The 12,088-nt window shown below is 38.0% G+C and overlaps 1 protein-coding gene across 1 annotated transcript in view; it reads right to left on the bottom strand.

Annotated features, from left to right (window-relative positions):
• Nucleotides 1–12,088, bottom strand: part of c21h8orf34 (chromosome 21 C8orf34 homolog) — an 87,290-nt gene that overhangs the window by 49,956 nt on the left and 25,246 nt on the right. The window contains exon 7 of the mRNA XM_023326729.1: nucleotides 8,558–8,724. Within this exon, the coding sequence (XP_023182497.1) occupies nucleotides 8,558–8,724 (167 nt within the window). The remainder of the gene's footprint in view (nucleotides 1–8,557; nucleotides 8,725–12,088) is intronic.

The raw sequence follows: 12,088 nt of genomic DNA, 5'->3' as shown, positions 1-12,088 counted from the left end.
ATTAAAAAGGTATGAATACTTTTGCAAGGCACTTTATACAGCTATCCCAGATGTAGTTCACATTTGAATTATTGCAACAATTGTTATGTTGAATCAGTGGTTTAATGGAGAAGCCCACTGGTTTCTGAAATCTCAATCTTGATGCAGACAGAAGCCAGGAAACAGTGATGTCTCCCATCTAAACAACCTATAGCAACATAATGCATCCATTCATACAAGACCTCTATCTGTAATTCCAGATAACAGCACCATATCTTCAGATTACATACTTGGCTTCCTATCCGCCATCTCCTGCTTCTGTCTGGCTGCACAGCCACAATACAGCACCACTGTATCCATTCAGCACTCCTCCAAGGAGTTTATCGTCTCCGTTAATCTGTGGTGAATAATCAGACGGGACATGCTGGCTGGTGCTAGGCCACGTGGAGCAAAGTGTTGCCCATAGGTAATTGCTTCCAGTAAAATCACAGCAACTTGGATCTGAATTAATGCATCCGTCTGCAGCATGCAGACTTTTTACTGGCGTCAAATTGGCGTCTAGTAATAGGGAAGGCTCTTTCCACTGACAGGCTGGCAAAACCGTCGGAGGTGAGCCCGACCCTTTCCTGCAAGCACCTCAAGCGACAGATTTAGAGTTAAAGCAGCTTTCACCCCTGAAATATAGCACCGTATCTGTCTGCTTCGATACACCTCCTCTCTTCCCCTCAATGCGTCATGAAGGTGATGTTTTGTTTGTGTCAGTTTACACCGTTTCCACGGTAAATGCTGTGTTTTATGTTGTTTGGGCAACGATAAAGAAGGCGGTGGAGGCGAGGGAATGTACGTCAAAAAAAAAAAAAAAATGAAAAAAAAAAAACAGCCCTCTCTCATCTGCAGCCGAGCGTGAACACACAGACATATTTTAAATTTAGATGAAGTTAATTATCCACAACAGGAACAACTAGCAGTCTTCTTAACAACTGTGTATAAAGTGGGTTCAGATTTAACGTAAACCTTGCAATTTATTACACTACAATATTCTAAATCAAAATAAATACACTGTACACTGTATCTACATGGCTTGAACATTTCTAAAGCACCATCAAAAACATCAATGCACTCCATGGAGATTAACTTATGGAGGGAAGGAGAAGGAAGGAATAATTGTTACAAAGGAAGAAAAACATACAAATAAAAATCTGCAAAGTTTGGAATCCCTTTCAGATACCCACTAAATAAAACTGTCAGCTGCCTTCAAAAATCATCCAATTTGTAAGTAGTTATGTGTAATATAGTTATAGATCAGGGATAAAGATGTGGAGAAGATGATAAAACAGCATTCCAAGCTTGGAACAGGTTACAGAGCACTGCTCAATCCATCATAGTCAGAAAATAGAAGAAGAATGGCAGAACTTAACCTACTAAGTCACGGTCATTTATCTAAAGCAGACTTTTGCATCTTTTACAGCCATTATACTAAGCACATTTTGTCTAGAGCCACACAAACTCAGTGACCCCACACAAAAAGTTATGCTGTTTTAAAAGTACTTACTTTAACAAATTTAAACATCTAAAAAACAGAACTATAATTTCAATTCTGATACTCTTTGGGTTTTAAAGAAAATACATGTTTATGATGCAGGAATGGCAATGTTATTTTTTTTAAGAATCATTGGTATCGGGATGCTGTCACATGCTTTGTGACAGTATGTCACAAAGAGTGACATGCTGTCATGATCTGAAGTTGGTAGAGTTCGTTTCTGCGTTTAAACTAATGATCTCGTTGTTTATGACTTAATTCTTTCTTATTAAGTCAATCATTATGCCTAGTTTAGTAGTTCTTGCTTTTCCATTAGATCAGAGTTTTTCCCTTGGTTATTTCTCCCTGAGGTCCTATCATGTTAATTAGCCTCTTTCTCTCAGCCTTCCTGTCTAGTGTCCTCATCACTGAACCCTGTTTACCAATCAGCCACCTGTCAATAAATCAAGCTTTCCAGTACTTAAGCTTCACACTGCTGGATTTGCCCGTTTTGTTCCAGTCGCCCTGCCATTGCCTGTTGTGTTCTCGGTTTTTCTGCCGGTGGTTTCCTGCCAGTTTTCCTTCCATAGCCATCTGTAAATTATTGTATTTGTTTCTTTAAATCTCTTGAGTGCATCTCTGCCTCCGACTTTGCCTCAGTTTGGCAAAGTCAAACTGCAACAACTCCGCATTATGACTCATAGCTACGGAGCAATAAGTAGTGGTCTTCTGATCTAAACTAAAACTGGGTGAGGAGAGCATAACCAGAGCAAAGAAGCAGAAGGTAAATATTGAGGAGCTGCACAAATCCACAGCTCAGGTGGAAGAATTCGTCAACAGGAAAACTAAACCCGCTCTCTGTGGAAAAATGGCAAGAAGCAGTTATTGAGTCATAGGATGTCCTATATTGCAGTTTTACTCTCTAGCTGCAAGTGCTTTACCAAGGTAGTGTACTTTAAAGGAACTCATCAGGTTTTCAGAAGCTTTATGACCAATTATAAAATCACACTCTGAAGCAACGTGACCAATGATGTAACATGGATCACCTTTCAGTTAAATATTCAGCAGGGTAAAGTAAAGATCGCAAAGAGGAAAGAAAAGAAGCTCACTTTCCCTTTTCAACGCAAAGACTCTGCTATTAAATTGCACTGTACTGCAGGCAGCACTCGATCGGGGAGCGATATAACACACTTAACAAAAGGGCTATACACAGGTAACGTAACTCATCCGTCAGTCACCGTGTCACTTGGTGTGTGTATCAAAGATCAGACGGCAGCTTTATCTCACCCTCATCTTGTCTCCATCAAATCTTCGCTGCTGCTCTTACAGCGTCTACTCGCGTTTCAGGATTTATGCCAGTGAGTTAACACACTGACAGAGGTCGGGCCGGCTCACGCAGGGAGGTCTGACGGCTGTCGCATAAGGTTGTTTGAGCTCTGCTCCTCTCTGGAACAATGAGAGCGTGTACATGAGCTCAGGTCTTCTTAAAATCCTTCACCATATGATTTTTCTTAAAACAGAGAGGCTAGACACAGATAAAAGCTCAACATTCTCTGTAGGTTTTGCGTTGGTGGATAATGCCTTTTGAATGCCTCTGAGAATGTATTAAAACTAATATTTACTAATGTAGATTTTGAGGATCTTGACGAGGTGGAGTGGGTCCTACAGCAACTTTCCAGCAGGGAGCCGGCAAACTCATTGACATTGACTTTTCCATTAAAAACCTCACTCCAAGGCCAAAATCTGGGTGTTTCTTCCCACAATCCCAACTTCCAGAAGATAAGTTTATAACTGGGGTCTTATGGCCACCCTGAAAAAGCTAGAATCTTGTCATTATCCAATGTTTCTACAAGAACATGTGAGCCATATTAATTTCCAGTATAGCTTTGACTGCGGTTAATGCTAAATGCAGACTTAACGAAAAGGAAGAAGTGGTACCTGAGGGAAACTTAAGTATCAATAAGAGCTCCAATTATTTTTCTCCTTGGAAAAATCTGAACAAAGCAAATCATGCCTTTACTTTTAGAGCTGTAATAAAGTGAGAAAACTTTGGCAAGCTTCGCTGTACAACCATTCCAAGAGAATCTTATTATCCCATAAATCTAAATCTAGAGATTAAGGGAAAAAAAACACACACACACCCAGTATGGAAAACACTTAATACAAGGAAATTGTGATTATTATACTTATTTCTTTTGAAACCTTTTTTTTATTACACAATTTATAATCTCTGGGCGTGTCTCCGTCTCTCTCTTGGCTCAACAAGTGGGACTTTTCTGCCACCTAGTGGCCATCTGAAAGTGCATTTACTGCTCATTGTGGCTCCGACTTTCCTTCTCAGAAAACCATGACTGATCGCAGCCACAATCTAGAAATATTTAATTTCTTGCCATTATGACTGTTCTTGTTCCTCTGATCTCTCCGTGTGCAGCAGTATTTAGATCAATGCCATTTCAGTTAGATGCTGTGCTAATTAACAGTAGAACACAGAAGCACTCTGAAGAATATTTGAGTTCATGGCTGTGTTTTATCTACAAAAACATAACAAAAAGAGCAGATTAACTTCGCTGGATAAAGTCTAATTGAATCAGCCGATGCAATGGTAAAATCAACTCAACTATCAGAAACGGTGATGGAATATTTCCGCCACTAGGTGTCAGTCTAAGCAAAAATTAAAAGCCTCCAACCAATTTTGGTTCTGAACGAAAGATTTGCTCATCAGAGAACCTCCATTCAGCCATCAATCACTGGGATTAAAGATTTATTTGCAATTATTGATACCAATTTTCACTCCAGCAGCAAAATATGCCCAACATGTATGTGTTGGTGGGAGTCAAAGCACCTTGGGGAAAAAAATGGAATAAGAATTATTTACTTAAATCATTTAGAAAAAAAAAAAAATTAAAGAAGTTATAAAGCAAATACCAAACCTTTAACTTTAATTCTTTTACAAAATGAAGCTAGAACTATTAAAATGTGAATGTTGGTGAACTTATTTATTATTGTTTGAGGATGGAGTGTCTAACAAAAAAGAGAGAGAATTGAGCAAAGCTTCAGCAAAAGCTGTGGCACACACTTCCTTCCATATTCACTGGCAGATTTTTATTAAGTCAGTGTGTGAATTGTGCACAAATTCAGTGTGTGAATTTGTGCAAAAGGAAAGGAATGGGTTCCTTTCCTTTTGGCTTCTCTTCAAAATGGGAAAGACAAGAGAATGTGCTATTCACGGAAGAAGAATTGGTATTAATTGTCATGAATAATAAAACACCAATAAGAAATTGGCTGATAATGCCTAAACATGACTGTATCTTCAACCAGAACAGCTAAAGATGAGTACATCTGAAACCATTAAAACAAGTTTATATTTATTTTTTCACCCAGGACTGTGAGAGATTTTAAAAGAAGGAAAAAAGCCCCTAGTTAGAAAACTGATTAAATTGTTTCAGTGCGAGAGTACAGTGAAGAAAACAACTCCTGCAAGTTGACAGCAGAAGGAAAACAATCCACTTATTAGGTTAATACAAAACGCTCACATTCTGTCAATGATTTAGCTTCTAACAATTAGAAAACACTCCAAGTTTACATGTTGAAAACTTCTTGAACAAGTTGCTGAGTGTTTACCAGCTGTAACACACACTAAAATACATTTGTTAAATAACTATCATGTAAGCCCAGCCTGCTGGGTTACCCTTTTGTTTTTAAACCGACAAGTGTTTGCAAGACCTACAATAACGCATTCTGCAGACTCTGAGGCAGTAAACACAGAAGACAGAATCTCTGGAGAGCTCCATGACCAGGCCTTGACAGAGGTGCACAATTGACCTTGCTACATTGTTTCATCTGAATTACAGCCCTGGATAGTAGCGTATAAGACATGAGAGAATCTGGCTGAGAGGAAGAGTTATGATCACCACGGGCTATCACAGACCACCAACATCTTGTTTTATGGTTGTATCTATCACTGCGATGTACTGCTGTCCTGGGCTTTGAATGTATATACAGATGAGACCTTGGTGCTCTGACCTGTGAAAGGTTCCTTCACTGAAAGCTGTAAGAAGAAGAATTACCCAGTTACCGACAATCACAAGAAGAAGACACTCTGGACTGATGGGACCTATGTTTTACTTTTTGATCAAAATATTAAAATCTTAGAGGTACACCTCAGAAATTAAAATATAATTCAAAAGTTTTTTTTAAATTTTTTTATTATCTGCAAGTAATTTTAATCACCCAAATTACAAAAAAAGACTTTAAATGTTTCACTATGTGTAATTAATCTGTATAATAAACTTGTTTTGTTTCCTAAAACAAAAAGAAAAATCCACTTTTTAACACTAATTATCTGAGATGTATGTGTGATGAAACATTAACACTACACATCATCTGGAACACACCATCCGCACACCGAAATGTGGTAAATGTGAAATAGTTTTGGGGCATGCTGTGGTGGCGCAGGGGGTTAGCACGCCCCACGTTTGGAGGCCTTGGTCCTCGACGCGGACGTCGCGGGTTCGACTCCCGGTCCCGACGACCTTTGTCGCGTGTCTTCCCCCCTCTCCTCACCCTCCTTCCTATCTGCCTACTGTACAAAAAAATACGAGCCACTAGTGCCGCAAAACCTCTTCGGAGAAAAAAAAAAAAAAAGTGAAATAGTTCAGGGGTATGAAATATTTTTCAAGATACTGTAAAATGTGAACAGATAACCATCTTGTCTGCAAAGGCTGTTTATTAAAGTCTGCAATTGTTTAAATTCTCTTTATAAAAAAAAAATTAATCTAGCATTTCAACTTAAACAAACCGCATACTAACGGTGTAAATTTTTCTGTAGACCCCTCTCTGTACAGCCTGCATGCGTTTTGTGTCACATCAATAAAAGAATGCAGCCGTCTGGCAAACAGATCTTACTAACAAGCAGGAAACACATGATCGAAGTACAGAAACCAAAGGCATACATAGATTGTGTTTTACTATTTAACAATAACTCAGACTGTTTGACAGGCACTGAGGCAATATAATTGGAACACATGTTAGACACAGAGAGATTGCACTGGTGGTTGGCGTTCCTCAAAGTAGCTCTGTATGTCAGCCATTTCTCTGCTAACCTTGGTGACAGTCTGCATAAACGCTGAAATTCCCCAGTGAGCAACGACAGGCTATTAGTTACGCTTTAAACTGATCTTTTTGCCACCTGCTGCTTTTTGTGCATATGTATGCTCTTTTTTTAATTAAGAGATTCACCCCTGCTGATTCAGATTGAACAAAAAAAAAATCTGAGCTTCGGCTCATTAAGTATTTCAAGCCCTAGATACAGTTTGTTATCAGGCATTAGGTTCATGCGCTGCACAAACAGAACGACAAGCACTTTTCATTGAACCAGGGAGAAGCAAGGTTTAATGTCAGATGCTCTTTCCATCAATCACTAGTCAGGGGTTGGTGGCAGGACTGGCATGGAGGAATATATGAGCTATATCAAAAAGAGTGATTCTCTAGTTGTCATGTCTAGTAGGATAACTTGGCACCAGATACCACTTGTCAGCATGTAAACGACACCTATGCATATTGCTGCTTTGTTCACTAATTTTCTAGCACGCAGGCATGCATTTCTGCAAAACTCTTAATTCACACTAGAACATTTTAATAAAGAGTAGGGCTGGACTTTGATTTTTCCATTGCAATTTTTCCCCCTTCCTAGTCATCCTATTCTAGATTTGGTTCTGTTTTATGACCTGCCTCAGGCCCAACCTCAGCCCATCAGATGCCCTCACAATTGTCCTTAAAATATTTGGTATACTGAGCAGTTCATGGTCAACTCAATGAACACTAGGTGTCCAACAAGCCCCAACCATCATCCTTCCACCACTTTGCTAAAAAGTCGGTCTGAGAAGCATTATACCACATGATCTCTACTGTGGTCTTATTTGTTGAAAAGACTTTGTTTTCAATATCTTAGTGTGGAACTCTACCTATTTGAGGTCTAGTATTTGCAAATTCACCTATTAGCAAATGTATTTTTTGGAACATGACTCCGAATTCTTTGTGAGCAATCAGAGTATTCGCAGAATGGTTTTAGATCACATCTAAACATTTTAAAGTGCAGCTTGCACAGGTGAAATGCCTTGACATAATGCTACTTGACATGCTGTTGGCTACCTTTTGCAAAGCAGTGAGTCCAGCCTTTATTTTCCTTGGAACTGATTGGCTCTAGATATTGGTTTCTGTGGCAGTGTTGAAACAGTTTACACTGTAAATATTAAATGCATATTAAGGCATATTTGATGTATCAAGTATCAAAATAGACAGCTATGAGTATTTTTATAGGGGGTCTCAAGTATTTGCGGACTTTAGCTCTTTTCAGACAGCTGTGGTTCATAACCCTCTTGAATACCAGGCGTGCACAGTAAAAAGCCATGCTGATATTCTTGTTAGAAAGAAGTGGCTTTCTCCAGATAGCACTTCTAAGTAAGTCAAGAGGAATTATCAAGAGTTGTAATGCTTAACATGTTAACTGACTACAGTGCGAGATGGAGTTTTTGCAATTTCTCTATATTGAGTAATCCAACCAGACACAATTGCTGTTGTGTCCACTGCCTTGGATGATGATTTTACCAAGTGGCAAATCTTTGACTGTAAACTAATGGATTTCAAACTGTTTGGACATTCACTCAAATTTAAGATGTATGTAGGCAGGATTTTTTTTGTCAAAGAAGATTTAACAAAAAATAAATAAATATATATATATATAGATGGTAACAAGGTGATCTGATAATGACTAAACAAAACACAAACTACAAATACAGAGGAGCTGATTAGTTGGACCAGGAACAAGTGGGTTTATCACACTGACATAAAACAGTCACTGGGAGCTTAATGCAGCTGAGGAAAATGAACAGACAAACACAGGGATAAGCTAAATAGAGCTACAACTAATCCAAAATGAGTTTTAAAAAATGGAGATAACAGAGCAAAACAACCGAAACCATAAGAACCAGAAAACATTTTGCCGACATATCAGTTTAAATCTGTTGCAGTTTTGAAAGCAGTGCATTGCTGTGACATTACCCAGAAGTTCCATGGCATCATCTTCGTCCTCAATCTCTTCTTCTACGACAGAGGAAGCGGGACTGTTGACCGAATCAAAGGAGTCCTGGGACAACATGGCTGCCAAGAGCTTCTTATGATGTTGCTGCTGCTCTTTTAGCCCTTTGCTTTTTGTTTCCATCTTCAAACTAGGGGCAGAAAAAAAAGCAAATAGCCTTAGAATTACACCAAAATAACATGATTTCTAGAAAAATATTTAGAAGTTGAATTGGTTGTTTCTGTGATGTTAGAAAGTTCTATCAGCATAATCCTCTGCATCTGTAATCTATCGGGTGTGTGGCTCTGCCAAGTCAGCATTTCCCTATGCTGACTTGGGAATAAACAAAATGTTGCTTTTGCCTGGATTGTTTTCAGATTTATATGACTGATGTCTTTGCTTAGTAGTCATAAAATAAATTCAGGTGTCACAAAGGTGGATTGCACCTTCTTATAAATGGCTTGTGGAGGGAAGATAAGATGAGATGATTGTGCAAGTGGTGCAGGCACTGACAACTAAGAAACAAAACTTTCAAACGGGAAGACAAGCTGACGTTTTATGCTGAATGTGTAACGCTGTTCTGTTTGGTCAGCACCAGAAAACCAGTGGCACCTCCAATATTGTGCTTTGGAATAAGCGTTAAGAAGCCAGAAGAGAAATTTGCAACGAATATCATTCATCATTAGTTAAATTAATTACTGCAACAGTCTCTTTACAGAGCTCTCTAAAATGTCAGACTGCTGAACCCAACTAAAACTAAGAAAATAGAGCACATAAACCAGTTCTAATGTCATTACAATGGATCCAGATAGCCCATTCATAATGGTATACTATTGTTTTAATATTTATTCTATAAGTCTTAATTTCTCATTCCTGGTTCATTTTTAATCCATGGCTAACGTTCGTCATCCTGAGAGGCTGCAGCTCTGGAAATGCACCAGTATCCAAGAATTCATCTTCCTCTGTGTCTCCTTTCACTGCAGCACAAGTCAAAGGATTGAAAAATTTTTTCCACCATTTTTGCTTAAAATAATTTTTCTACTTTTCATTTAAAATGTAGCTATCGCTGACTAACCAAAATCAGTCTTCTTTTACAATAAACTCTTTATAGGGCTAGCTTCCGCATTACACTGGGAAAATGTATTTCTTTATCCATCTGGATGAGGGTTGTGGATCATAGCCCTGCAAGAGTATTCATTAGATCCTAATCTTCATTTAATGACTTCTATTTACAGCTAATAAAAAGAGGTCAAAAGATGACTGATGCTGTACTTAGTCATACTCGCTGTGTGGTAGTTGTGCTAATTAAATTGGTTTAGCTTGATTTTGTACAAGTCATTAACAACAGATGTGTCATCTGCTTGAACACGAGGACAGAGAGAATTGCCACTGGAGACAAAAAGCACACAGGAAAATAGGTCAATATAAGTGATCGGCACTTTATTATTTCAGTTTATTTCTGTGTGCAGTTAAATACTTTCTCTGAGTCTTTTTCAAATTTTAGTAGCTGAACTCTAATGGTTTGAATCTCTAGTTTCAACATGAAGCTTGAAAACAAGATTATCTGTTCTTGCAACTTTGAAGTATAAATATATTTAAAGAAGGCAACCAAGTACAATGTGTGCTGCTGTTACACATTAAATGAGAAAATCTCATTTAAGCAAATCATCTAAATACATTTTAAATCTTTATCAATGGTTTTGTTGAGTTGGCGGTGTTGCCTGCTATCAGAGTGGTTCTCATTCCTATACCCCAGGGCCTAAAATCCTTCATATTGGCCCTGAGCGCTTTTGCTCCAGAACACCTAATTCAAATCCTTGCATTACCTTCATAACATGCCAACAAGTGCAGAAACCTGTTAAACACCCACTCAGGTAAATAAGGTGTGTGTCAGCAGGGAAAATCTTAAAACATGCTGTGAGTCCTTAGCCTTAGGATATGAGGTTGTATCATACACATCACTGACAGATGAGCTACAATAAAAAGCTAAGTGTAAAAGGTTAGATGCATTAAAGAAATGTGATTAGGCTCAGCTGGCATTTTCAGAATATGACAGTGCTGGTTTTCTACAGGTCTCAAAGTGAGCCCACACACTCTTCCATTTCCCAGTTAAATCAAGTGATTTCCCCATACAATCCACCTATACAGCATCGTAATGGGATAACCTGTGTCTGTGTCAGCTGAGGCCTGTGCATGATGTGTGGTTTTATATTTTTCCCTGTTTTAATTAGTCATACCAGCCCTATGACACACACAGTGCAAATTGACTCATGCAAAAATACTGGGATCCAAATTAAGACTCATTCTTGAGTGCCTCTCCTGAACGCCAGCCACTATGCTATCAGAACCAACTGACAATTACCAAGCCTTTGTTTCACGCAAACCTACTTGAATGATTATATGTGATATATACTGTACATATATATAATATATATCAAACAAACATAAATTAATAAATTGACTTTTTGTACCATTTGAGAATCATGTTGGGCCTTGTTTCAAATAGAAAAGAGGGAAACAAAAGCAGGCCTGTGCACACAAAAATGGATATATTCATTCATTCCTGTAGGGGAAAGCTGATATTTTTAGACTGAATAGTTTGCAAGCATAATGACATAAAGTAAGAAAGAGAAAAAGAAAACATGTTATTTCTCTCCCATAGAAAACAGTTCTGGCTCTTTACCTGTCTTCTCATAGATGCATCCATAAACAGAGATGTTGTAGCAATTAAATTTTAATAATGTTAAGTCATTAAAGATGGTTAGGTTAACTAATTTCTCCAAATTACACTTAACTGTGAGTTTGTATGCATGGTTTTCATTGTATGCATCTGTGTGATGGACAGGCGACCTGTCCAGGGTTTACCCAGCTTCTCTGGCCCAATGACCACTGGAGATACGCATCAAAGAACCAAAAACATCTAAAGTATTATTGACATCACTTAATGTTAATGTTTCCACATTTCATGTTTCTAAAAAAAAGAAACATGAAAAGGAAAGGTGTTTTAATTTTCTTTTTAATAAAATTTTTAAAAAGGTGCAAATATTTATGTGGCCTTTTAGGAAAGTAATCTGTAAACTCACAAGAGCTCTGCACTTCAGGATGTGGACGACTCTCAGTAACTAATAAAATCATGAATTCTGCTCGCTACCTAAAAATCCTGAAAGAAAACATGCAGCTATTAGTTTCTGATCTGAAGCTGAAAAACTTCAGTTCTGCTAATGGGGTAGGCTGCAGAATTGTTATTTAAAGCACATCACCAAGTTCATTTCGGAATGGTTAAAAAAAGTTTTTAAAAGTCTAATCAAAGTCTAGCCTTAAATGGCTAGACTTAGTTTTAATAGCTTCCCTAATGAGAAAAAAAATCATCACCTCCAAAGTGCTTTCTGTCACAACTCAGGCTGTGTTCATCTGATATTGAAATTTGATCATGTTTGATGACCTGAAGCATGTGAGAGTGAGAGAAAGAAAAAACAGGACTGAATAGCGAGAGAGTAAATACTGAACTTAAATTG

This window comes from Xiphophorus maculatus, chromosome 21 (assembly GCF_002775205.1).
Source record: "Xiphophorus maculatus strain JP 163 A chromosome 21, X_maculatus-5.0-male, whole genome shotgun sequence".
Lineage (NCBI taxonomy): Eukaryota > Metazoa > Chordata > Actinopteri > Cyprinodontiformes > Poeciliidae > Xiphophorus > Xiphophorus maculatus.
Note: the sequence above shows the minus strand (reverse complement) of the source record. Positions and strands in the feature narration are given on the sequence as shown.